The 27,519-nt window shown below is 42.0% G+C and overlaps 2 protein-coding genes across 2 annotated transcripts; one reads left to right on the top strand and one right to left on the bottom strand.

Moving 5' to 3' along the window:
• Positions 1-17,061, top strand: cfap100 (cilia and flagella associated protein 100). The gene is made up of 14 exons (XM_084424837.1): positions 1-137; positions 613-701; positions 1,748-1,922; positions 2,081-2,148; positions 2,329-2,492; positions 2,718-2,798; positions 2,887-3,092; positions 3,230-3,326; positions 3,410-3,443; positions 11,975-12,129; positions 12,224-12,359; positions 14,345-14,547; positions 14,796-14,889; positions 16,606-17,061. Exons 1-14 carry the CDS (start codon positions 110-112, stop codon positions 16,717-16,719), a joined length of 1,644 nt encoding a protein of 547 aa, XP_084280963.1. The 5' UTR covers positions 1-109; the 3' UTR covers positions 16,720-17,061.
• On the bottom strand, positions 16,945-27,519 carry LOC311300523 (zinc finger protein ZXDC). The gene is made up of 9 exons (XM_084424836.1): positions 25,600-27,519; positions 25,340-25,492; positions 25,184-25,262; positions 23,781-23,911; positions 22,582-22,752; positions 21,174-22,039; positions 18,572-18,826; positions 18,396-18,497; positions 16,945-17,625 (listed from the first exon to the last, which is right to left on the bottom strand). The coding sequence occupies exons 1-9, from the start codon at positions 27,488-27,490 to the stop codon at positions 17,539-17,541; spliced, it is 3,735 nt and encodes a 1,244-aa protein (XP_084280962.1). The 5' UTR covers positions 27,491-27,519; the 3' UTR covers positions 16,945-17,538.

Genomic DNA, 27,519 nt, shown 5'->3' with positions numbered 1-27,519 from the left:
GTCTCCTCGAACTGGCTCATCCGAACGGGTTTACTCTTTCTGATCCATTTGCAGGTTTAGAGAGCACTGAATTGAATTGATGTAATTCGCTATTTACCGTTAGAGCAGCATGTCCAAATCTGCAACATCAGCACACAGTAAGACACATTATGGATTCATACATGGGTGATTCATTTATGGGCAAGCAGATTTATTTTTAATGAAAAAAATACATCAGGCCATATATATTTGGTTAGATGCGTTAAAGCTGTTTGAATGTGTTTGTTTGTGTGTGTGTGTGTGTGTGTGTGTGTGTGTGTGTGTGTGTGTGTACGTGTGTGTGTGTGTGTGTGTGGTCCTGGACCAAATGTCCCCACATTTATAGTATTGTAAAAATGCAGTTTTCTGTGGTGGTTTGAGTGTCTTCAAGGGATAGGTCACCCCAAAATGAAAATGCTGGCATCATTTACTCACCCTCAAGTTGTTCCAAACCTGTGAATTTATTTTTTCTGCTGAACACAAAAGAAGATATTTTGAAGAATATGGCTTCAATGAATTATATCAATTATATACCATTATATCAATGAAATATCCTTGTAAGTATGGATGTGTGTGTATGTTTGTTTAATTTAGAAAGCAGCGATGATGTGAATCCTTTCAAAATCCCTGAACACAATGATCTTTTCCAGATGAGGAACAGAGAAAAAACTCAGAGGATGCTGGTTTGTATAATTTAGGCTAATACATTGAGTTTTAGCTGATACCCTTTAAAGAATAAAAACGACTAAACTAAAACGACATCAGGGTTGTATTACAAAAACAGCCTAACTTACAGCTAACAAAAATATGTTCTAAGAATGTATTACTAAAATTCCCATTCTGTTATGACAAACATCCAGTTTAAAAAACAAACAAACAAAAAATCTTGGTTATACGAATGTTAGAGGAACATTGCATTTTATAATTTTGCAAACATTTTGGGAATGTTACTTTAGAAAGTTTGAATGTTTAGAAACAAGAGAGCTAGACAAAAAAAAAAAAAAAAGTTCCACGAACAATGTAAAACGTTTTTGTGTTACTGTTTTGAGAACATTAAAGACCAGATAACTTTGAAAAAACATTCCATTAATGTTACTGGAAGAATGTTTGTTATCAACTTTGAGAAAACCTTGCCAGAACTTTAGCCAAGGTTCTGTCAAGACCACTATCGTCAAATACAATTGACAATTAGCATACAGTTAGGATTGGTGGTATGGTTCTATTCTGGGCAAGAACTCCCTGCATGGATAAGAGCAGGGAGAGCAGCAAAATCCCCCCTCAGGGTAAACAGATATCATTAATGTCAATATTTTAATGTATAACATAATTCGAGAATTTAGGAATGGCAAAGGGGAATCAGAATGCCAAATTCTGACTTGGCAGAGAGGAGGAGCAGGGGATGGAGGAGGGAATTGGCTCCTGAGAAACGCGATATCTGTTGATAATACTGAAGGAGCTTATATATGGACGCTATGATAGGCGTCGTATTCCTATAGGTAGACGTGGATCAGCTGAGAGTCAGCTGATGCGAGCTTGACTAACGTGACCTGCCAGAACTGACATTACGCTTGATTTATGAGAACATTCCCTTGGGGGTAAAAAGCTTTGAGAAGGAAGGAAAATAGTTTAAGGACATGAGATGGAAGGCATCTCATGTTTTAGTTGTAAGCACTTGCTTTAAGTCTGAAGCTGTGTGCTAGAAGTTGAACTGTGCACTCTGTCATGGCAGGAGCACCAAAGTAAGTTGGATTTACCAGTCCATGAGAAGATGACATTTGCAGCCAGAACTAGGGCAAGACAAGCCAGACTGAGCAAGGAACTGAAAGAAGGGGAGAGTAACACACTAGTCACACACACTCATGGACAGCTCCAAATTACACCTGCATGGAGGGCATCTATCAAAGGTGAGCCATGCCATACCACACCACGTCTGCATCAAACTTGTAAACCCACAGCAAGTAAAAAGTTTAGCCTAAAAATGTAAGCCTACTGTTGTAAGCCAACTAAATGTAAATGTAAGCCTACTAAAAAAAGCCTACTGTTGTTATTCTCATTTTCTAAGACCTCAAAATTGATAAAGGAAGCATGAATGAATATATCACTAAGAGACGAGAGCTGTTCTTACTTGAGGTAAGATGATATTTTGTTTTTCTAGTTCTCAGCACTAGCCAGGTAGACATTTGCTCACCGTCTTTGTTTTATGCATTGTTTCTGACGGGCCTTTCTTTACTCAACCTCTGTGTTTGGTTCTCTGTTCTTCTGTGTCTGATTGTTTTCGTACACATGTTCTCTATTACTTTTTTTTTTTAGTATTCTCTGGCAGTAAAGAAAGAAGAGATTCAGCTTCTAGAGCAAATGGCCGCAGAAGAAGAGGGAAAATTGACAAGAGCTGAGAAGTTCTTGGAAGACGATGCCATTTTGTTTGAAGAATTTCTGAAAGAAAATGACAAGAATTCTGTGGAAGCTATCAAAACGTACCAGTCATACTAACTTGCACTTATAAAATATTATAAAGAAACAGAAGTACTATCATTACAGTCCTGTTGATATCTTGAATTGTAATGCTTGAAGTAAGAAACTCAATGTTTAAAAGATAATAAATTGGCATATCAAATGATTTCTTTTTTACATGGGCATGCATTAACACAGCAGAATACGTGGCCGAAATCTTATGACTAAAACCATTAAATACTGTTCAGTGCTGAGCAGGAGACCAAGATGAAGCTGGAGAAAGTAGCTGAGATCAAGAAGACTACTTCCAAAATGGTGGCAATCAAGAGGTATAAACAATTTGTATGGTTAGATGCTTTCCAAAATATTTCATCTTGTTTCTTTATCTTTTTTTCTCTGCTTATCCTTTTATTTTAGTGACATCTCTAAGTATGAGGACATCCTGAAGGAGTATAAAAAGTATAAAGAGTTTCTGCTGATGCTGTCACCCCCAGAGTGGCAAGAGAAACAGAGATCCAAAAGCAGGCACTCTACTGACTCCACCAATACTGAGAGTGATGGAAAGCAGACAGAAAAAGTCAAGAAGAACAGAGAGAGAAAGACGGTCCCTCCAGACAGCAAGCGTACGCTGGCAACTTTACAAGCTTTCAAAATGATGTTTGTTTAAAATAAGAGTGCAAAGTATAAATTCTCTGAACACAGTTTTAATTATTGACTGCCTGGTTTTCTTTAAAACAAATGTACTCAAAAACACATATAGGTGAAGAAAGACGAGTGGCTCATGGTTTTTCATCCTCTCGGGAGGCCAGGGCTTCATCTAGGCAAAGTGTGAAGTCCGGCCGTCAGAGCAGCAAAATGTATGTACAAACCATAGCATTGAGTGTAAAAAAAGCTTTGCGTGTTTGCGTGACTCATAAATAATGCTTTGTTTTCACTTTAGATCTGCACCTGGGACTGACAGTTCGGATTGTGAGGTTAATATCCACTAACATCTATCTATCTATAAATTACAGAAACGTCTGTCTGTCGTCTGTCTGTTATTCACATATCTCTCGAACCATTAGTCCGATGGATTTCAAACTTGACAGGTGTCTTGCTACGGCCATGAGTAAGTGCAGTGCCAAGTTTGACGTTGTTTGGATTAGAAATGCAAAAGATATTGTTAAATGTATCGGTAAAAGAAGCCCCAAGAAGGTTGTGGTTTAAAAATAAACATTCTGACATAAACACTCTGTCAGCTACACTGTTTACTTCTGAATATTATATTTTATTCACGGCCATCATTTGTAGTAACCTATTCACAAATTTTTTTCGGAGTTCACTGTGTAGCCTGCCCCCTGAATCGTCCCGCTTATTCATTTGTGGATGTTAACTGAATCTGTAAGTCACCTACGCTGTTTACGTCTGTATAATTATATCTATCTATAAATTACGGGAACGTCTTTCTGTCTGTGTGTGTGTGTGTGTGTGTGTGTGTGTGTTATTTGCATATCTCTCGAACCGTTAGTCCGATGGATTTCAAACTTGACAGGTGTCTTGCTACGGGCATGCGTAAGTGCAGTGCCAAGTTTGACGTTGTTTGGATTAGAAATGCAAAATATATTGTTAAATATATATCGATAAAAGAAGCACACACTGGCTTTTGCCGCTCTAGCTGCTGGCCACTCCCCCTCTCACACTGCACACTGAGTGAGCACAGCGCAGGCCACTCCCCCTCTCACACTGACACTGAGTGAGCACAGCTGGCCCCTCCCCCTCTCACACTGATACTGAGTGAGCACAGCCCAGGACCAGAGACAGAAGAAAGCAGCGGAGCTTAAGTAGCGTTTTCCCGGAGTTCACTGTGTAGCCTGCTCCCTGAATCGTGTAGTTCAATTTTCCACATTTATTGTATGTCGTTATGTCAGTATCAGTATTTGCTTTCTACCTTGCACAAATAAAAATGTCACTGAACTTTTGCTGTGTAATTGTAACAATGAGCACTCAAATACACCAAACCAACAATTACTAAAAACACACAAAAACTGATTTTGCACGGGCACTTTGCATTGCTCCCTGAATCGATGCGCTTATTCTTTTGTGGATGTTAACTGGGTGAAATAAACATCAAAGATGCTTTGCCACAAGCTGCTTCTGCCACTGTAGGAACTACACTAACTATGGTGATGCAGATCTTCTTCCAAGATGGTATTCCTTGGAGCATCCACATTGTTGGAACCCTTCCGCATCCTCAGCAGGGATCTCAGGGTCTCAGGTGTTTCGCCCCTTAACCTGAACACCTCGCCTGAGTGGGGCCATGAAGACTGCCTAGCCTTCAGCTGCAGAAGGATTCCAACTGTGGGCTCTCTTCAGCCACAACCATCTTGAGCTGGACTCGGCTGCTGCAGTTATGTCCCAGTTGGCTTTCTTCAGCTGATTCGGCTCCAGGCCCATCTTCTGGAGGAAGTAGCGCACCGATTTTGCTGGGAATCCGCGCCACCCGACTTCAATGGGGTAGCTGGTTGCATGCCACCCCTTTAAAGTGGCTTCGTCGACCAGGTCTTGGTACTTGGCTTTTTTCAATTGGTGTGACGTGGCTAGCCTCTCTTCCCAGGGCACCGTGAGTTCAGCAATTATGATGGATTTCGTGCTCCTGGATAGCAGGACTATCCCCTCCTTGAACTGCCACCTTACCGTGGTGGAGGGGTTTGAGCACCCGAACGACCCTAGGAGCTATGTTGCCTGGGGCTATATGCCCCTGGTAGGGTCTCCCAAGGCAAACAGGTCCTAGGTGACGGGTCAGACTAAGAGCGGTTCAAAAACCCTTATGATGCCTACAAATTCGAGGACCGTGACGTCGCCCGGCATGGCGCAGCCGGGGCCCCACCCTGGAGCCAGGCCCGGGGTTGGGGCTCGTATGCGAGCGCCTGGTGGTCGGGCCTCCCCCCATGGGGTCCGGCCGGGCTCAGCCCGAAGGAGTGACGTGGGGCCACCCTCCCGTGGACCCACCACCTGCAGGAGGGACCGTAAGGGGCCAGTGCTAAGTGGATCGGGCGGCAGTCGAAGGAGGGGGCCTAGACAACCCGATCCCTGGACACGGAATCTAGCTCTAGGGACATGGAACGTCACCTCTCTGGCGGGGAAGGAGCCTGAGATTGTGCGTGAGGTTCAGAGATTCCGACTAGAGATAGTTGGGATCACCTCTACACATGGCTTGGGCTCTGGAACCACACTCCTCGAGAGAGGATGGACTCTTCACCACTCTGGAGTTGCCCATGGTGAGAGGCGGCGGGCTGGTGTGGGTTTGCTTATAGCCCCCCAGCTCAGCCGCCATGTGTTGGAGTTCACCCCGGTGAACGAGAGGGTCGTTTCCCTGCGCCTTCGGGTCGGGGATAGGTCTCTCACTGTCATTTGTGCCTACGGGCCAAACGGTAGTGCAGAGTACCCGGCCTTCTTGGAGTCTCTGGGAGGGGTGCTGGAAAGTGCTCCGACTGGGGACTCCGTCGTTCTACTGGGGGACTTCAACGCCCACGTGGGCAGCAACAGTGACACCTGGAGGGGCGTGATTGGGAGGAAGGGCCCCCCTGATCTGAATCCGAGTGGTGTTTTGTTATTGGACTTATGTGCTAGTTACAGCTTGTCCATAACAAACACCATGTTCAAGCATAAGGGTGTCCATCAGTGCACATGGCACCAGGACACCCTAGGCCGGAGGTCGATGATCGACTTTGTGGTTGTTTCATCTGACCTCCGGCCGTATGTCTTGGACACTCGGGTGAAGAGAGGGGCGGAGCTGTCAACTGATCACCACCTGGTGGTGAGTTGGATCCGATGGCGGGGGAGGAAGCTGGACAGACTCGGCAGACCCAAACGTACTGTGAGGGTCTGTTGGGAACGTTTGGCCGAATCCCCTGTCAGAGAGATCTTCAACTCCCACCTCCGACAGAGCTTCGACCAGATCCCGAGGGAGTCTGGAGATATTGAGTCCGAGTGGACCATGTTCTCCACCTCCATTGTCAACGCGGCCACTCGGAGCTGTGGCCGTAAAGTCTCCAGTGCCTGTCGAGGCGGCAATCCCCGAACCCGGTGGTGGACACCGGAAGTAAGGGATGCCGTCAAGCTGAAGAAGGAGTCCTATCGGGCCTGGCTGGCTTGTGGGACTCCTGAGGCAGCTGACGGGTACCGACAGGCCAAGCGGACTGCAGCCCGGGTGGTTGGGGAGGCAAAAACTCGGGCCTGGGAGGAGTTCGGTGAGGCCATGGAGAAGGACTATCGGTCGGCCTCGAAGAGATTCTGGCAAACCGTCCGGCGCCTCAGGAGGGGGAAGCAGTGCCCTACCAACGCTGTTTACAGTGGAGGTGGGCAGCTGTTGACCTCGACTGAGGATATCACCGGACGGTGGAAGGAATACTTCGAGGATCTCCTCAATCCCGTCGTCACGTCTTCCATTGAGGAAGCAGAGGCTGAGGGCTCGAAGGCGGACTCGTCCATCACCCAAGCTGAAGTCACCGAGGTAGTCAAGAAACTCCTCGGTGACAAGGCACCGGGGGTGGATGAGATCCGCCCCGAGTACCTCAAGTCTCTGGATGTTGTGGGGCTGTCTTGGCTGACACACCTCTGCAGCATGGCTTGGCGGTCGGGGACAGTGCCTTTTGACTGGCAGACCGGGGTGGTGGTCCCTCTTTTTAAGAAGGGGGACCGGAGGGTGTGCTCCAACTATAAGGGGATCACACTTCTCAGCCTCCCCGGGAAAGTCTATTCCAGGGTACTGGAGAGGAGAATCCGGCCGATGGTAGAACCTCGGATTCAGGAGGAACAGTGTGGTTTTCGGCCCGGTCGTGGAATACTGGACCAGCTCTATACCCTCTACAGGGTGCTGGAGGGTGCATGGGAGTTTGCCCAACCTATCCACATGTGTTTTGTGGATTTGGAGAAGGCATTCGACTGTGTCCCTCGCGGCATCTTGTGGAGGGTGCTCTGGGAGTATGGGGTTCGGGGCCCTTTGCTAAGGGCTACCCGGTCCCTGTACGACCTGAGCAGGAGCTTGGTTCGCATTGCCGGCAGTAAGTCAGACTTGTTCCCGGTGCATGTTGGACTCCGGCAGGGCTGCCCTTTGTCGCCGAAAAAAAATTATGAACAGAATTTCTTGGCGCAGCCAGGGGCCGGAGAGGGTCAGGTTTGGGGACCACACGATTTCATCTCTGCTCTTTGCGGATGATGTTGTCGTGCTGGCCCCATCAGACCAGGACCTTCAGCATGCACTGGGATGGTTTGCAGCCGAGTGTGAAGCGGCTGGGATGAGAATCAGCACCTCCAAATCTGAGGCCATGGTTCTCAGTCGGAAAAGGGTGGTTTGCCCGCTTCAGGTTGGTGGAGAGTTCCTGCCTCAAGTGGAGGAGTTCAAGTATCTTGGGGTCTTGTTCACGAGTGAGGGAAGGATGGAACGGGAGATTGACAGACGGATCAGTGCAGCTTCTGCAGTAATGCGGTCGCTGTACCGGTCTGTCGTGGTGAAGAAGGAGCTGAGCCGCAAGGCGAAGCTCTCGATTTACCGGTCAATCTACGTTCCTACTCTCACCTATGGTCATGAGCTGTGGGTCATGACCGAAAGGACAAGATCCCAGATACAGGCGGCCGAAATTAGCTTTCTCCGCAGGGTGGCTGGGCGATCCCTTAGAGATAGGGTGAGAAGCTCAGTCACTCGGGAGGAGCTCAGAGTAGAGCCGCTGCTCCTCCACATCGAGAGGGGCCAGCTGAGGTGGCTCGGGCATCTTTTCAGGATGCCTCCTGGACGCCTTCCCGGGAAGGTGTTCCGGGCATGTCCCACCGGGAGGAGACCCCGGGGAAGACCTAGGACACGCTGGAGGGACTATGTCTCCCGGCTGGCCTGGGAACGCCTCGGTGTCCCCCCGGAAGAGCTGGAGGAAGTGTCTAGGGAGAGGGAAGTCTGGGCATCCCTGCTTAGACTGCTGCCCCCGCGACCCGGCCCCGGATAAGAGGAAGAAGATGGATGGATGGATGGATGGATAGCAGGACCATGTCTGGTCGGAGGGATGTCACTGCCACGTCCTGAGGGAAGACAAGCTTCTTCTTCAGGTCCACTCTCAACTCCCAATCAGAGGCTCGCTGCAAGGTAGAGGGTGGGTTCTTGGCCCCCATGCCGGTCTTATGAGCCTTGTCTCCTTCCCTCACAAAGGTTGTGGACTAGGGCGGGTAGGCCTGCTTGTTGTTGGCTTTGACTCGCTGCTGTTCCACCCATTTGGCAATTTCCGTGAGGACCTTGTCGTGCCTCCATCTGTAGCGGCCTTCTGCCAATGCCCTTGGACAACCGGCCAGAATGTGGTTTAGTGTACAGAATGCTGCTCCACATTGGTTGCAAGATGGGTCTTCCTCTCCGCCCCAGATCTTTATATTTCTTGGTGTTGGCAGCAGGTCAGTCACTGAGCGCAGGAGAAAGCTTAGCTTCCCCTGGTCGGTCTGCCACAGTTCCTTACAAGACAATGGTCGCTCCTGTGCCTGGTCCCACTGCGTCCATCGACCCTGAGAAGCAAGTCCAATCGCTTTCACCTGACGTTCCTCCTCTGCTGCCTCGCGGACTCTTTGCACCACAAGGCCTCTTCTAGCTCTGGTATCAGCCCTGCTCCACCTCTTATCACTATAGTGTCCGAGGCCCAGGCGTCCCTGGCATACCACGCCTACGATTTCTTGGTGTTTCCAGTAGGATTCTGCTTCCATTACGGCTTGCTGGGGTTTCCACTTTCTGCCGAATTTGATGGTCTTGCTTGCATGTCTTACTTTCCCATCTTTAGACGAGAGCAGTGTACTGACTGTCCTTGCTTTGGTGGCTTTAAACTCCTCAACCACTGATGAGACTGGCAAGGGAAGCTTGGAGGTCTTGCTGTACAGGTTGACTGCGCTGAATGATGGGGGGACTCCCAACCATTTCCGCAAGTACTTGCTGCACAGTCTTTCCATTCCTTCCACCTGGGACATGGGAAAGTCGTAGAGTAGGAAGGGCCATTTTAGCCGGGGTATGATGCCATACTGGAAGCACCAGACTTTAAACCTCCCGAGCAGCTGGCCGTGCTCGACTGCCTTGAGCCAGGTGTTCAGCTGGGCCTTGGTATTAGTGAGATTGCCGCTGTCCTTTAGAGAGCTGTCGTACTGCTTACCAAGGCATCGGATCCTTTGATCTTGGATTGTTGGGATCTCAGAGCCTTGGATGTTGAAGATATTTCCTGTTAGCTTCCCCTTCAAGATACTGAGACTCCTTGACTTTTCTGGTTTGAATTGCAGGCGTGACCATGTTGCCATTTTTTCCAGTGCGCTCAGGATCCACTGTGTCCCCTGAATAGATGGAGTCATCACAGTCACATCGTCCATGAAAGCTTGACAAGCGGGGTGTCTCGTGCCGTCGACTGCTTGCGGGCCTCTGCACTGCATTTCTCCTGCCTTTAGCAACAGATTCATAGCCGCTATGAACAGGGCCACGGAAATCGTGCATCCTGCCATGATGCCCTTCTCGAGCCTTTGCCATTTGGTGGTGTACACCTCTTCTCGCAGTTCTTTGATCTGCCGCTGTCTCCTGCTAGGCCCTGCTGGTGGCCTAGGAGTCTTGCCTTCTTTTTCGCCAAATGTGTCATGGCACGCCTGGTACACAATGTCAACCATGATCTTGATCTTCTTGGCTGCATCTCCTTTCAGAGTGTTTTTCAGGATGGTATTTAGATCATCATCCAGCTGGGCCCATTGGGAGTCTGCTGCTGGTGGTAAGTTCAACCGTGGTTTCCTCTCGAAGTCTTTTGGACTTTCGGGTTCACCGACTCTTCCTGTGCTCTGAGTAGGTTGAGCAGGGAGGTCTGGGGCACTGTGGTTTGCCTCCTGGCCCTGGTCCTCCTCCACCGACTGATGAACACCCTTAACAAACTTAGAGATGTTACTCTGCGTAAGCTTAGGTGCTCTGCGTTGAATCTTGTAAGTCAGCTATGCTGTTTACTTCTGATTATTATATTTCATTCTGGTGCGCTTAACGTTGTCGCTACTGTGTAATAGTAGCCTATGCTATTCACCAACTAAACATATCCTATTCAATGCGTTCACAGTCTCTTTCACGGGCATCATTTGTAGTAGCCTATTCACAAAATTTTTGCTCAAGCATAGCGTTTTCTCGGAGTTCACTGTATGCTTTCTACCATGCACAAATAAAAATGGCACTGAACTTTTGCTGTGTAATTGTAACAATGAGCACTCAAACACACCAAACCAACAATTACTAAAAACACACAAAAAATGATTTTGCACGGGCATTTTGCACTAGTTCTTTTGAATTAAGCAGCCAAATCATTGTTCAAATTTAATCTTATGTACTATACAGTACAGATTTATGTTTTATGCCTAAACCTACAACCTGAAAATTAAGGGGTCAGGGGTTTGGCTGGATAGCATGGTTCTGTTTGCCTTTGCCAAGAAATTCTGTAACTATACCGTCTGGCAGCAAAATGGAATTTTCTCCATTGATGGCCATTCAGGCAACAAATATAGGCTGTATATGTTGCTATTTGATAATATTTAATTATAGTATAACAGATGTTTTTTCAGTGCCCGGTTCATTTATTTAAGGTCTTATCATATAAATGTGTGAAATGAACTTATAATGAAATAATATAGGTCAATGGTATAATGTTTATTAAAAATACATGCAGTTGACATGTACTATAACTTGAATACACCTCTTATATAAAGAGAATGTTGAAGAAAGAAAGGCTCATCGAAAGAATGAAATTCTTGAAAAGATAAATTACAATATTTTATTTATACAACAATATTTTAACAAATCACTGTTTGTTTCACGCTTATTGATATTTGAAAAACCTTTTGTCAGCAAAAATAAATAAATAAATATCACAGACACTTGAGTGTGTGTCAAGGTCAGCAAGTCTTTTAAAATATCAAGGCAAGGTTAGTTCAGGTTGTAAAATGTCATGTTTTGTGACTCCAAAAAATGTAATGATATTTATGAACATGAAAATTCAAGATATTGGTGAAATATTGGTGAAATTAGATATTGGTGAAACATTGATTACATCATTAAAATGAGTCATTAAAATTTTCTTAATGTTTCCTCTGCTTAAATGTTATCTTTTCTCACAAAGAGTGCATTTCTAAGAACTTTTTTTTACCGTCAAAATTAATTTGTCATTGAGCAATATATTTTTTCCTGGCTACAACCACTGACATCACAGCTGAGGTTACATCCACCGCTAGAAAAGGACTGAGCTGTGTGTATTTTTGTGGTGCCATCAACCTATCAACGTTGTCCCGAGTGATTAGTCACATGGCATTTACAGTTCAGGTGATTGGCTCAAAAGAGACCTGAGCGGCCATGAAAAAATATGGCAGATTTCAAATCACGTTCTTTCGGGGGGCTCCTGTACCATTCAAGCAACTACCAATGAGATGAATGGGAATGTAGCAGATTCCTCCTTAACCCCCTTGTTTTAAATTACCACTTTATTGCCTCCATTAGGAGGACCCAGAAATCTTCTTCAAAGATCCTCAGGATCTGTTGAATCTGATGACTGAGCTGGAAGAGCAGAACCTTTCTCTCATCCAGAACACTAGAGAGACAGAAGAGACTTTGGAGGAGTTCAGACAGAATGCTGAACTGACTCGCAAAAACATGTGTGTACCTATGTGCCTTAGAATTGCACCAATATGTTTTTTTTATTTAATTATACCAGTAGATAAATGTATATATTTGTTTGTGCATATGCAGGGAGTCTGAGTCAAAGCAGCTAAAAGAGCAGATTGATTTCATGAGTGGCACCATTCAAAAGGAGAGAGAGAGAACAGCAGAGCTTGAACTGAAAGCCAAACACTTCAGCTTTGGACAGTACAAACCAGAGGACCAGGTATGCGTTTTTTGTTGTTGTTGTGGGTTTCATATTTGTCTTCTGTTGTGCTACTTTGTAATTTTCTTTGTAAGCTTCCTTGACAAATTAACAATTAATCATCTTGTCTGGGCTGACCTAAAATACAGTATCTTCCATTTGAATTCTTAAAATTTCATATGAATATACTGTATATTTTCACTTCCACATTTAGTGCATCCAGTTCCTGAATAATAAAAAATAAATAAATGAATGAATGAAAAAAATAAAAATAAATTGCCAGTCTTCTCATTAACAGTGTAATGTACTCAGTGACATTTCATCCTTGTTGAGCTTCAATTAATGCATATTTGCCTTTAAGAAATGCAGTGCTAAATCTTAAATATTTAATTAATCTCACACATTAACATGTTAACTTTGGCAGCCCTACTGTCTTTACACACATATACATGCATGAATTCTTGTTAATTAATTTAGGGTAATTTAAGGTAAGGTAAGGTCATTTAATTTCAATATACAGAAAAAAACTTGATTTAACAATGACACAAAGTAGTGTTTTATATATTAATAAAATATTTATTAAAATCACATGAGTTAGGGAAAATTTGGCTGGATTGTAAAATCTTTCAGACACTAATTTTAGGTGTTTGATAACTCCTAAAGTTTTAAGTTGAAAACTGGCCTCCCTACCTTTAAACTAAGCTGTGTTCCCCAATGCTGGCTATGTAGTTTTCAGAGCGGCTAGCAATAGCAAGTTAGCTTTGAAAGCATGAGATCCCACCCTTTCTTCAGGGCGCTCTCCAAAGCCACGCATTCTTCAAAACACATGAATGCACTTGTGACTTTGTGAAACAGACTGTCTTTAAATAAATGTTGCTATAGTAGTCTAATTTTAATGCTAGAAAGAACCCTGTTTCATCATTAAAATGCATTTTCACATTCATCTTGACTGAGGGGGCAGGATAGTTCGGGTGAGTGGGGCCTCAAATATGGAACACAACTTTATGGCTGTGGATGTTCTCACAGTTTTTTAACATATTTATTTAATATAAAATTTTACAAAAAACAAAACACAAGTAATACTCCAGAAGTTCAGAGCCTGGGAAAAAGCAAAACAAAACAGATCGTCCAAGGTAGCAAAACACATGAACAAAACCGTAACAGTGACTAGACCATGAACACGGGGAACTCAGGGACGGCCGTGACAGAACAGGCAAGGCCTCGGGTGTCTGACAGAGAAGTGTGCATCGTTAGAAGCACCAAAGATGGGGGAAGAAACAACAGACTTGGGACCATCAGGCTAGGGACTGCAGTGCTGGGTCCACTGAACTTGGGACCACCGGTACTGGGTGGTCTAGGCTAGGGAGTGCAGAGGAATGGATTCCGAGAATAGCTCCAGGACTGAAGCAGATTCAGGGAGGTGGGATCCATCACCCTTACTGTGAAGGGGGATCCCGAATCCTTTTGATTAAAAGCAACAAGGGCACTGTCAGGATAATGAACTTGATGGACCAGATCCAAAAACTCACCATGGTCCATGAGGGAAAGATAGATTCAAACTTAAATTGTAATCAATTGAGAGCAAGATTTTACTTGAAGAACGTGCAAAATTCCAATGTAATCTTTTATAGTTTTTGACAAGACTGTTGATTTCAGATGATTTCAATTATATGCATTCAAGATGTCATCTTTACAGATTTACAACAATCATTTAAAAATGTAGGAAGGTTCTGTAAATTAAAATATGCCTGTTCTGTAAATCCTAAAATATGCCATACATCCAACTACAAGACAGCAGTAGAAGCAATATCACTTAGTCGTGCTGTTCATCTTGAGTCAAAGATATTAAAGATTTGATGTCTAGAATGTTTTTTCTTTTAAATTCTGATAAGACACAAGTACTACTCATTGCTTCTAAAAATCTTTGCATTGATAAATCATTAGACACTGATGACTTGTTTAAAAACATATCTAGTGACTTAAGAATACTTGTACCCTGCCCTCAGGACAAGACTCTTGACACACTGAGCCATAAGGTGAAGGAGGTGTATCACTGCTGTGTGGGGGAAACGGAGGCAAACCTAAACACTTTGCAGATGCTGACAGCCATTGAGGAAAAATTGGGGCAGCTTCTGGAAAATGCCGAAACGATTCCAAAAGACCAAATGAGTATAGCTGAACGTGCCAAAGAGAAAGAGAGGAGATTGAGGTGACTATACACTGTAAAAAAAATTTGTTGTTGAGTTGTACTATTTCAATACTATTTTAGTTTTTGTACTTCAATATTTCATGTTCAATTCAATGTTACTTGCCGTTTCTTTCTAATAGTGACATTTTCTAGTCATTTTTGAGTGAGAATTGTTTTTGCACCAATGTTTTGTCAGTGTACATATAACATTAAACCAGCAACAAAATCATCTGTATCTAGTTCGTTTCTAAACTTCTTTTACCCTTTAGACTGCGTGATGAGAAGATACATTTGCAGATTAAACAACAGGAGGAAAGACAGAAAAAAGCCTTGGAAAGATCGCAGAATGAGATAAAAAAAACGGTAAGAAAAGAAAACAAGTTTTAGTGCAACAAATGCTTAATTTACCTTTTGGCTCTAGTCATAAAAGTATATCACAATTGTTTATCACTATTAAAGGGGTCATATTTATTTTCCCACAATTTTGTGACCATTTATCACCCTCCTATAAGAAAAGCAGTTTAAAAAAAAAAATCACTCCAGCTGCAGGTTATAGTCATGTACGAATTTGCAACTCCCTCATCATTCAATCCCTCATTCAAAAATCAGGTCAAGATTTACACATTTCAATTAATAGTAAAATTCTATCAAATTGATTTGAATAATCCTTACATATTTTTCATATTATAAATTAAGAATTTTAAATGAGTAAAAACACTAGAGCTTAATAAAATATTTTGTATAAATCTTAATGGAACAAGGGAATAGACATAAAAAAAAAAAAAAGTTTTAAATGTTTAAACTTAAAGGTGCTCTAAGCGATGTCACACGTTTTTTAAGGCCAACGTTTTTTGTCACATAGAGCAAACATCTCCTCACTATCCGCTAGCTGCCTGTCCCCTGAACACACCGTAAAAACACCTCTGTAGACAGCACAGGCTCCACAAACGGCAACAAAAACAAACTGGTCTAACCCGCACCACGAAACATAACAAACTGTTCCAGCCAATAACCGACAAGAAGGATTTGGGGATAGAGTTAGTGTTGAGGCAAATTCAAAGTTCTTTTTGGTTCAGGTCTCAAAGAAGTTTCTCATAGTCGAGGTTCCAGGTCAGAAGAATTAACTTTATTGTACAAACAATATAGGAGAAGCCGGCTGGCCATCCAGACATCTGAAGTTACAGTATCCAGCACTCATTTTTTATACCTTTTTCATATCATCAAGTCTCCAATGGATACCCTCAAATCTATCTCTTCCCCTCTGTCACGCCTGGTGACCTTGACACAATTAGCTCTATTGGTCAAACAGCCCAAAACCTCACATAATGGTGTTCTGTTTCATACAGTATTTTGACACTTTGCATTTCTTATGCATACTGGGTATCCATTCTCTCATCCTTTTCAGACCTATTTTTTCATGCTTGTCATTTTCATTGCATCATACTCAGACATGAATCAAGGGAAAATTCTTCAACATTAGGGGGGTTAGTGTGCGGATGAGGAGGAGGGAGGGTCTAGCTAGCCTCCGTTTTTTTTTTACAATACTTTAAACGTCAACAAGAAGTGACGTCACCCAACATCACTTAGAGCACCTTTAAGATTTATACAAAATATTTGATTAAGTTCGTTTTTTTTACTCATTTGAAATTCTTAATTCATAATATGAATAAAATGTAAGGATTATTCCATTCAATTTTATGGAATTTTACTATAAAAAATGTTTAATATTCAATATTTACTATTGAAATGTATAAATCTTGAAAAAAGGCATTTTTTTTTATATCAGGGTCACAAAACAATCTTAACTTTTTGTTTGGTGTTTAGGAATAATAGTATCTATCCCACATTGTCTATTTCCTCACTGTAACAGTGTGGGTCAAGTTTCTGATTAACCAATTGACATCCCTGACATGTAACCTGTGTGATGCAATGCAGTATGTTAATATTTGTCACAATTTCTTCAAAAAAAAAATAAAAAAAAAATAATAATCTTTTATCTCATGATATGACCTCTTTAAATGACTGACATTGCTTTTTAAACAAAGTGAGAGTGAGAACATGCTTTCTCTATTCTTTTAGTCTGTTAAGAAGCTGATGCCACGCTCTCAGCCCACGGTCCGCAAACGTCAGCCAAACAAAAGCGCTGAAACCACGGACCAGGAAAAAGAAGAGTTCCTGTATTTCTTTAGTTAAATCAAAAGTACGCAGATAGTCGAATTTGGATCACATTTACATACAACTAACTGTAGATAGCATCTAGCATCAAGTATATACATGTTTCCTTGTTTTTACAAAGGTTTAAATTTTGAAGTTTGAAAGGACATGAATATAAATGTATGAATCATAGACATGCAAAAGCTTTTGAGAACAAAGAATATGAAATTGACAAATATTTACAGACACAAACTAGTGAAAATGTTTATTTAAATGTAAAATTTTATTAACCTGTTTTGAAGTAAACCATAGCTAATAAATACATTTCAATTGCATCATTTTATAAAAAGTAGAATTTTTTTTTTTTTTTTTTTTTACAAACATGGAACATAAGTGTATCTGAACTTTACAAAGCCATACAAAAATAGGCATCAAAACAACTTTGTTCCATAATGGTCAACCAGGCAAATAAGTTAAGGTCAAATTAGACGGACTTGATTAATTACATAAACAGTTAAAGATTTCATAGACCAATAGTATTTATTCTGGTTAAGAGACGGATCAATGATGTTCACTACCATGTGTCTTGTGTGTGCTCACAAGTCACCAGATCTAAAAACTAAATATTGGAAAAAAAACAAGCATTTATCAAGTAACATGATCAAAAAAAAAAAAAAATTAGCTTTTTGTATGGAGCACAATACTATTCTGATATCCTGTTTTAAACATGAATGAAGGGATTTGCTTATTAAACTACACAATGATAAAACCAGGCACTGAGAAAATGTACAAGATCATCTAAGAAAGAGAGAGACGGCCCGTCATATGGTCCTTGAGTAGCACCTCCTGTTTCTATTATCACTCCAAATCTTGTAGGTTGATGGTGCTACCAGTGAACTGGGAGTTATCAGATCCATTTTCATCTTCGGCCATGACTGTGGGTTCCTACAAATGAGAATATTTAGATCAGTTTGTATGTCCAGAATTTCCAAATTGCAATACACAACAGGGTCATTTTATGGCACACAATCACGTAATGGAATGAAATCATTGTTTGTTTTTTATCTGAACGGATCCTAAATAAACCCACAAGACTGTGAAAAGTTGTCACAAATCAGTTTTTTTTGTTGCTTCGTCATTATGGTTATAAATGTGTTTGCACTGTAGTTTATGCGCATGTCTTCTTATCGGATAAAAAAAATTCAGGCTCAATTGAGCACCAGTTTTTTTAAGTGCATTTTTAGAACTTGGGCACACTTTGGTGTTTCCATGCAGCATTGTTTTTATGCAATATCCCAAAATTCACAAAAAAAATCGAATAAAAAAATAGATTGATGGGAACATAGCTAATGAGAGCCGGTGACTTTTAGCAACATGCACAGAGCATGTGGTGTTTCTTGTTCATCTCTGATATGCATTTCATGCACCATTGGCATACAAAAACAATCTTTGCCCTACACAAGGTTTATTTTTAGCAGCAAGGAAACAGCAATGTCAATAACATGGAATGACACCTGCTAATGTCATTGATAAACTAGTAGGCAATTAGCAGTTGGAACAGATTTTTTTTCCTCCCACTTCAAATTACTGTCTTATCTGAAGGCAAATAATGTTGAAAATAAATCTTTAAATAAAAAACTACAACTACACTCTACTACAAATAAAAAGAGAATACAAATGATGCAATGAATATGAGGCTTAATAGTTGTATGAACCTGTAGGATGTTGACAGGCAGATCCACAGTGAGCTGAGAGTGTGAACATGAGGTCTGTGAACTCAACTGGAAAGCCAAGTCTCCATCAGCAGCAGGGTCATCCTATAACAAACACACTCAAATCAATGTACTGAACTGAAGTAAGAATGCTTCCAAATTCTTTCCCATGATCTCACCTGCAACAGCTGAATCTGCACAAACTGTGCGCCTGTCACCGGATCCCGGATGGGTAGCTCACCATTTCCTGTAGCAGCTCCTTCTCCAAAATGAGCGCTTGAATTAGTCGACAGAGCAGAGCTAGTGCCCTTTGATCCTTTAGTCTTTCTTTGTCCGTTCTCTGAGGCACATGTGGAAGAGCCTGGGCCTTTCTGTTTCCTCCTCTTGGCGAGCTGAATGGCCCTGTAGTCTGTGCGTGCTGATCCACTGCTCTCCTAATGGCAGAACAAAAGAACACTGTACAGTCAGACATTTGAGTTAACTTGCTTAAAAATGACTGAAAAAGGAACATTTGACAAAATAAAAGAGGCTTTCGCACCATGTAATTCTAGGAACTTAGTTCTAGGAACTAGCCACCAGGGTGGTTCCTCAAGAACTAATGGTTCCCCTAGCAACATTTTCCTGGTTGCATTCGCACCACCAGTAGGAACTCTGAAGTGACGCAAGCGGTGTGTTGTTGTGACTTATTTTGACGGCACGGCGGCCCTTTATTTTGACGGTGCTGAGAACGCCAGAGCCTGAGCTCACAGTGCTCGCATTCTCCATTCATTAGTTTATGATCTGTCTAACAGTCCTGTCTAAAACGTTATTAGATAGAACTGTTATACATAGAAAGTAGACAGTATATGAAAAGGTATTAGCATATGCAGTGTGGTTGATGTCTAGTGTTGCTAGCTGAGCAGAAATACATAATCATGTTTGGCTAGGTCCCCTCAAAGTTGCGTTGGATTTTCCCCTTAGCGTGAGGGTTAAGAGGTCCATCTATCACTGTTTTCCAGGCTATAATCTGTGAGTTTACACAGCCTTTTCTTTTTTAAATGGCGGGTGCCGGTGTTTCGCGAGCGCTCGGCCAATCCGCGTCACTACCATCACTGGTAGTTCCTATAGTGCTGGTTTAGACCCTACTCTTAAGTAGGAGCTAAATTAGTTCCTCCAAAAGGAGTTCCTAGAACTAAAACCGTTCCTAGTTCCTGTGGTGTGAAAAGGTTCCTGTGGTGTGAAAAGGTTCCTCTGGTGCGAAAGCCCCTAAAGCAGGGGTGGGCAAACTACGGCCCGGGGGCCACATACGGCCCGCTAGGCTGTTTAATCCGGCCCGTCGAGTATTTAAAAAAATGTCTTAAGATCGCATTCATTTTGCCTTTTTCTTGCAATACTTTGCTTTATATATATTGCGTTGCATATATTTGACAATCGGAATATCAGATATTTCATGCCATAGCTAACAAATGTAAAAAAGGAAAAATGACATAAAAGCAGATCATCATTCATTCAGCGCTGTTGTGGCTGCGGTGTGTCACGTAACAAGCTAGACGCGTCACCATGGAAACCAAACAGACCGCGGCATAGACTTGGTGCACGTTAATGTTTTTTTCCTTTTTTTGAAAACTCACAGAGAAAAAAAATGTTTGGTAACCGCTTGCACACGTTTAGTTTTTCCTTTGATTTGTCTGCTATTTAATTTGCCTACTCTGGATTTGTGGATGGATCCTCCTGACTGATTCCGTTAATCCGTTTACCGACCTTTATCGCCCGGCTTTCGACTACGCTCCCCTGTCTGCCATGTAGGCTACTGAACCCGGTTTTGTTCATTAAATGTTCTGATCTGCCTTTGCTTTTTATGTTTTATTTTATTATACTTAAAATAAATTTGTATATTCGTTTATTTCGTTTTTTTTTTTTTTCACAAATGTATGACTTTTGGAAGTGCAAATTGATTGCCATGCAGTTTTAATAACGTTGAATTAACGTAACCTTCTGTCATTTTTACTCTTCTAAGTGTACACTTAGGTGTTTTGTTTCTAATTTATGGTTAGGCCCATTAAATAATAATAAGGATAAACAATATTTAAAAAGTATAGGCTATAATTATTGAACATCTGACTAATTAAAAATTAACCTCAAAACATAACATGCTAAATGGGGGATATCTAGCATAAAAAATGTATTGTCAGAATGTCGTCTCTCAGTTGTTGAATTTCGCGCAGACGTTGCCACAACGTAAATGTGTTTGCTCAGCCCGATGTCATGAAAGTGCGAATACCACGAATTGTATTTGTAGTTCTTATGAAACGCAGTTTTCGCGTGCATATGATACGCACTTAAAGGGATAGTTTTGACTTCCATAGTATTTTTTTTTTCCTACTATGGAAGTCAATGGGGTCCATCAACTGTTTGGTTACCGACATTTTTCAAAATATTTTCTTTTGTGTTCAGCAGAAAAAAGAAATTCATACAGGTTTGAAACAACTTGAGGGTCAGTAAATGATGACCGAATTTTCATTTTTGGGCGAACTATCCCTTTAATGGCGTGTAATAGGCACGCACTCCGCACCCCTAATCCTAGGGGTTTACAGTGTGCAGCATATGCACGCAAAAAAAAAAGATGAAATCGTGTTTCATAATCTGCTACTGGGCCGGCCCTCTGTCAAATTTTAAAACCCAGTGTGGCCCTTGAGCCGAAAAGTTTGCCCACCCCTGCCCTAAAGGAAGCTTAAATTCTATTTTATGGCTAACAATTTCAGAAATTTCAAGATTAACATGTGCTCTCGCTTTCCAACTAACCATAACAGGGCAGGGGGTGACCGAGGGCAATTCTGTTGTTTTCTGCCCACTGTAGGATCCACTGTGGCTGGGGAACACAAACTGACACATCCCCTTACTGCCATCTGACTGAGCCATGACCTCCACTCTGCTTAACAAGGGCCCACCGACTGTCTCACTGCCTGCCAGGTCAGCCTTGGCCTGCGGACAAAGTAACTCCGCTACAGGAGTTGCCGCGAGAGCCATGGAGGAGGAGAGAGAAGGAACAAGAGATGAACTGAGTGCTGAAGGAAGAGCTGAAGTCAGTGACGAAAGAGACGGAGTGAGTGATGAAGAGAGTGATGGCGTGAGAGTAGATGGGGATTCTACAGTCAAAGGATTGCAGGAATTCAGAGGGTGGAGTTGTTCTGAAGATGCAGTACTCTGAATTGCCAGAGCAGTTAGTGTTCCCAGCTCTTCTGGGTTGACTGTTTGCACATCATCCAAATGCAATGTGGCATGGGGCAAAACCCCTCCACCTCCTCCAGCACCCAATCCCGTCTCCAATACATGGACGCCCATTCCTTGCCCAGCTGCTAAAATGAGAGGATCCACAGTTTTTGCCCCGTTAAGAGCCGATCCGACTGATGCCGGATCTATTGTGAGGATTCCGGCGTTAACCAAAGGCATGTCCATGGAGAAGGATCCTGCCCCAGAGCTGTTTTCACTCCCTATAGAGACAGCAGTGGTCCCAGGACATGCAGGAATGCTGGAGAAGAGAGATGATAGGTCCAGACTGCTGAGTTCTGCTCCTGCAGGTCCCGAGGGGGCACTAACAGCCTGTGAAATACTTGTCAGTTCACTGCTGGGAGTTAAAGTGGATGTGTCATCCAACTGACTCAACACATCTGCAGGAAGAACGGAACATTATGTTGATACACAGAGGTTATGGTTACACAATCAATTTAAACATTCAGTTTTTTAATATATCACTTTGATGAGCCTAAGGTCTATCCAGCCATAAACAATGAATACCAAACATATCTTTGGCTAATTTTGGTTTCAGTAGTGCTGGGTGGTATTGACTAAAAACCTGTATCACTGTATTTAACATGCTGACGGTTTATATGGCTGAAATATCAATATATTTTAAATATCAAACTGCCAATTGATTTTGTATTTCATGTTTTCTTTTACAAAAATTTGAAAAATTAGTCACTGTAACAGTTATCATAAATCGTGATAAAATAATAAAGCTTAGAGTCCTAAATCCTATAAGGATTATAAGATTATAAGAATCCTATGGTAATAGTGTGAGGTGAATGTAAACAAAATCTGGTGCTGCCAGCAATCATTGTGTCTAAAGTGGTTAAAGGAGTTAGTTGTTTGGGTTATTAAATGTTGTTTTATAAAGTTATAACCCTGAAGTTGCGTGTGAGTGTCGGTGTACCTGGGCTGAGGTTGTGGTGTTTAAGCATGTGTGTCTTGAGGCTGCTGCGTGATGAGAAGTGTTTGGTGCAACCAGCAACAGGACAGCGACTCCTCAGACTGACTCCATCCTGCTTGTGCTTCTTAGAATGGATGTAGAGACTACTGCGAGCTGAAAACTTCGCATTACAACCTGCACATTTAAATACAAATAATAACAATTACAAAATTAAATCTGAAATAGTAGTATTAAAAGAAAAGTGTCAGACATTTCACAACGTACTAAAAACGTACAATACAAAATCAACCGCTGCTGATTAACGAATGCTATTCGAGCCCTGTACTGTTTGAGGCCTGTAGCTGTTAAAGTGACCATAAAAACAGAATTGATTGTTCCTATTTATGGAATATTGCTGTATTTATTACACATGAATTTATTTATTTTTAATTCATGTGCCCTTTTAATCTTTAAACAAAGTAACTTCCCCTCCCTCTTGCGATGACAATTCTTCTCTGATAATGTGTTTACTTGCGCAGGGGCGGGACTACATGCATTAGGAAATGACAATGATCCAATCAATTCCCAATAGACGAAATCATGTCCGGCCCTACTTTTTTGTTATATATATATTAGGGGTGTGAATTGTCACTGGTCTCTCGATTCAATTCAATTCAATTCAATTCAATTAGATTACGATTATCATTTCATGATGCGTTGCAATATTACTGCACAAGGCTACATTTTCATCAGTGAATACAAGCAGTCAGATATGTGAACTCCCTTTTTATTTTATCTGCTCCAATTAAGTACACTTCCTGAATGTAGTCAAACAAAACTTAAGTCTGAACACAGCAGACGACAGGAGCATTTAAAGACTAATAAACACTGGTAATTCCGATTAATGGTGCAGCCCTAGAATCATTCATTCAAACGGTCACGAAACACCGCCGTGTGTTGCTAAGAGATGCACACCTGTCCTGTGGCTTTGTTTGGAACTATTTTCGTTGGTGAAATAGAGCAAAAACAGGCAAAATTGTGTCTAAAATGCAAGTCAATTAATATCAACTTCTTGTTTATTGAACTTTTGTATAAATTCAATATCACATTTGTACTCATGCAGTTATTTGGAGAAAAAAACGGTGATATTGATTAACTATATTAAATTATATAAATATAAAAGACCTACAGAGGTATTTTTGCCATTTATCTTGAATACTGACCTTCAACAGGACATTCAAATGGCTTGGTACCCAGGTGTGTGATACTGTGGCCCTTCAGGTGCTCGGCCCGTGTAAAGGATTTCCCGCAGCCTTCCTCTGGACATGCAAAACGTCTGTCATCATCGTGCTTCCTGCAGATGAAGATCAACACCTAATGAATCACTGGGAATCTTGAGACTGACTTTCAACAACATGTTGATGCTGCTTTTAAACAATACATATTTTGAAATTATAAAATTCCATTGACTTGAAATAGTATGACTTCTATCTTAAACCTGCATGCAGTCCACTGGAGTGGACAGATCCGTTCAGTGTTACGTTACCTAAATTGTATTTAGATGTTATCCAAAATGTGGTGGACACTGGTGCATTAAAGGGTATTTAAGTTTTAGCATATTAAAGGATTTAGTTTGGATTATTTTTAAGACCATTTACTATTTATTAAAATATGATGAAACTTTTATAGATATTATAGGGATGGCCTGAAATGGTTTTGGAGGGCCGAAACAGACACTGAACCCAGTCAAAACGTGCCATCGGAGAAGCGCTAATTAAAAGTCTATTTTGTGCGCACAACGTGGATAAGCTACAACAAACATGTCAACTGTGTGGAGACTAGCTTTGGATTGACAAAATTAATTTCTATATGGTAATGATATGGTTTCTTAAATATAAAATCTTTTAGTCTTTTAGCTGTTTTCTGATGATGCATGAAGAAAACTTTGTGCGCGCCTGCCATCCAATAATCGCAAAAAGCTTTGTTACTTTAATATGAAGCAAAGTCTCAATTTTAAAATTCTTATATATAGGCCTAAACGTTGTTTTGGCACTCTTAGTGTGACATCACTGAATTGCCTCAGTTCCAAGGGGAAGCACGGATGTGAACTGATCGTCTCATCTCCTCTTTACTAGTTACAGCATGAAAAAAAACATGGGGGGAACATCAGAAGGTATGTTGAAAGATACATTACAACTTACCGAAATGAATCCTGTTTCATGTGATCGAGTGTTTCAACCGGGGAAAGACGTCAATAAACAGCTTGTAGGCTATACAATGTCACCTAACGTTACATTTACCTCAAGAAAGCTATTCAGTGTCCATAAACTCATTAGTAAGCTAGAAGAAGAAAAAAACTAGAGAAGAGAATTTTGCTAAATATATGCACTGTATTACATATTCATTGTATTTTTATTTAACCTGTTTAGTGATGTCTTGATTACTTTTTGTTTGAATAAATCTGTCATGAAAACAAGTTATTACAGTTTTCATTTCGGTGCATCCCTAAAATATATGTTACTTATAACAATATTATTCACAATTACCAGAAACTTGTAGAGCAATAGCATATACAGTATAAATGTGCATGCATGTATGGGTATAAAGGTTGGAAACTGTTTCTCACCGTTTGTGCCTCAGTAATTTAGACATGCTTGTGAAGGTCCAGCCACAGGAATCAAAATCACAAACAAAAGGTCTTTCACCTGGGGAAAAAATGAGAGATTACTGTTAAAAAATTCAAGTGATATGACTTTATTCCAAGTATCTGCGTTTTTTTCACCAGTGTGGCTGCGGAGGTGTATTTTGAGACGACAGGCCTTGTCATAACGCTTGTCACAGCCAGGATAGGTGCAAGTGAACTGAGCCATTTCTCTGAAGTGGGTTCTGTTGTGGGAGAACAGGGCGCTGAAAGTGATGAAGGTCTTCTCACATCCTGAGGAGGAAAAGAAACACCACCATCAGGTCGGTATTAGTATCTGCAATATTGCCATTGCCTATTGTCAACTTTGTCTGAGATATTAAGATATCAGTTCAGCTCACCTGGGAACTCACACTTATGTGGTCTCTCGGGTTCAAAATGTGTTCTTTGATGATTAGTGAGCCTCGTGGCAGTGCGAAACCTCTCACTGCATACTTCACAGATAAATGCATTTTCCTGGTCATGTGCTCTAACATGAGCTTTTAGATTGTAGACTGTGGTGAAACGCCGACCACAGTTTTCCCATTCACATTTATAAGGCCGCACTTTGTCATGAGACTGCAAGTGCCGTTTCAGTTTGTATGACGTTGTGAAGGACCAATCGCAGCCCTCCACAGTGCACTTGAAGGGACGCTGGTCCTCTGTGTGTAGAACCAAGTGAATTTTGAGATTTTGCCGGGTGTCAAAGGTGCTGGAACAGCCTGGTTGGGGACATCTATACTTTACTACTGAACCTTTCTTGGTCAATCCAGATACAGTTAATAGGTTTATTGGCTGTAGTTCTTCACAAGCAACTGATTTGATTTTAGAATTTTGGTAAACACTATTCCCATCTTCTATAGCACAAATGGTTCCTTCCTCTTGCTTAATTGGTGGGCAAGAGTCCAGAGTAACACCCATTTCTGATAGCAAACAGTCATCAGCTAGAGCCAATTCCGAGTCACTGCTGGTGAATCTGGCTTTAGGCTCATCTTGTACACTTGAGGAAACATTGCTGATTTTCCCAATGGACTTACTTCCACCGTCATAGTTGAGCAGCACAAGATCTTCATTGTCTTTCATTCCCAAATGTTCTTTTAAGCTTATCATTCCATCCTCCTTGTAAGCGTAGCCCTCTGGCGGGGTGGCTAGGGTCAATATTCCATTTTCAATAGTCACAATGATACTCTGATTGTTAATCATGATGGTCCCAGAGAATGATTCATTTACAGGTATTGGAGTCCCATCAGGACCATAGTCCCCATTACTACTGGACTCTTGAGTTGCATAATCCATGATATTTAATTCAGTCATCTCTGGTGCAACCCTGTTCTCTGGTACAAATGCAAGGCTATTATTTTTTGTCAAACACTGCATCAATTCTTCTGTTGAATGTTCAACTAAATGATTGCTGAGCATTTCTACAGTAGAGACCTTTGGTGTTTGACTGCTCCCAGCATAGTCTTCTGATAATATTGGGTCTCTATTCTCTGCCACAAGACAGAATTCGTGTCTAACATTTTGGTCTGTCTTCTCAAATCTGGTATTTAAGCTACTGTGGCTTGAAAGATGTCCCGATCTGGACGAGGTTCTGTTGAAGTTTCCATCTGAATCTACAGGGGAACTGAGAGTCTTTGACTTTGACGATGAAGATCCATTTTCTTCTGCTTTGTATTGAAAGTTCATTTGTCGTTCCTTGCTGTCATCTTCTTTATGCACTATGTTAAAAACCACATATAGTTCATCTGGGCTCTTGCCTAAAGAGGCAGAGGTGTTGCTGAGAAGTTTCTCTGTCGTGTGTCTTTCTTCACAGCTTTCTGTGTCCAGGAGGGGAAGCGCCATTTGCAGATCGTTGTCCTCATGTTCATCGGCCCTCTCAAACACAGAAGGCAGCAGCTCGAATTCATTGAACACCTTTTGCCTGGACGCATTCACGTCACCGAGCTCTGCAACTGCGGACGGTATATCATATGTCTTATGATGGCTGTTTTGCAGAGACAGAGCGCTGCCATTTTCCGCAACCCGAAGCGGCGACGATCTGGCCCGGTTGTTGTTGTCGTCACTTTGGATGCCCAGCGGTCCCGAGAGATCCGAGATCGCATTTTCAGTCAGACGTGTTTTCGCATGAATCCCTGAAGCTGTTGTCGGCTGAGAGAATGTTGTGTGGAGCGGGACGCCATGTTGGTAGTGAGTGTTTTTTGTGTCAGAAAGCCCCTGGATTTCCATCTTGGTGTCCCTGTAGCAGCAGCTCATGAAAGCTCCGCCCTTCACATACGAGTGAC

Source organism: Rutilus rutilus (assembly GCF_951802725.1).
Source record: "Rutilus rutilus genome assembly, chromosome: 12".
In the NCBI taxonomy this organism is placed as follows: Eukaryota; Metazoa; Chordata; class Actinopteri; order Cypriniformes; family Leuciscidae; genus Rutilus; species Rutilus rutilus.
The sequence above is the reverse complement of the archived record's forward strand: the minus strand, read 5'-3'. Positions and strand labels throughout refer to the sequence as shown.

What these genes read in the sequence shown, in the direction of transcription:
- cfap100 (XM_084424837.1), top strand. Translation starts at nt 110, where the DNA reads ATGTCCAAATCTGCAACATCAGCACACA. An exon ending in GGTCCCTCCAGACAGCAAGC is followed by an intron (nt 3,093 to 3,229) that starts GTACGCTGGCAA and finishes AAACACATATAG; the next exon opens with GTGAAGAAAGACGAGTGGCT. An exon ending in AGAATGAGATAAAAAAAACG is followed by an intron (nt 14,890 to 16,605) that starts GTAAGAAAAGAA and finishes CTATTCTTTTAG; the next exon opens with TCTGTTAAGAAGCTGATGCC.
- LOC311300523 (XM_084424836.1), bottom strand. Translation starts at nt 27,490, where the DNA reads ATGAGCTGCTGCTACAGGGACACCAAGATGGAAATCCAGGGGCTTTCT. An exon ending in ACACCTCCGCAGCCACACTG is followed by an intron (nt 25,263 to 25,339) that starts GTGAAAAAAACG and finishes TTTTTTCCCCAG; the next exon opens with GTGAAAGACCTTTTGTTTGT. An exon ending in TGCAGATTCAGCTGTTGCAG is followed by an intron (nt 18,498 to 18,571) that starts GTGAGATCATGG and finishes TGTTTGTTATAG; the next exon opens with GATGACCCTGCTGCTGATGG.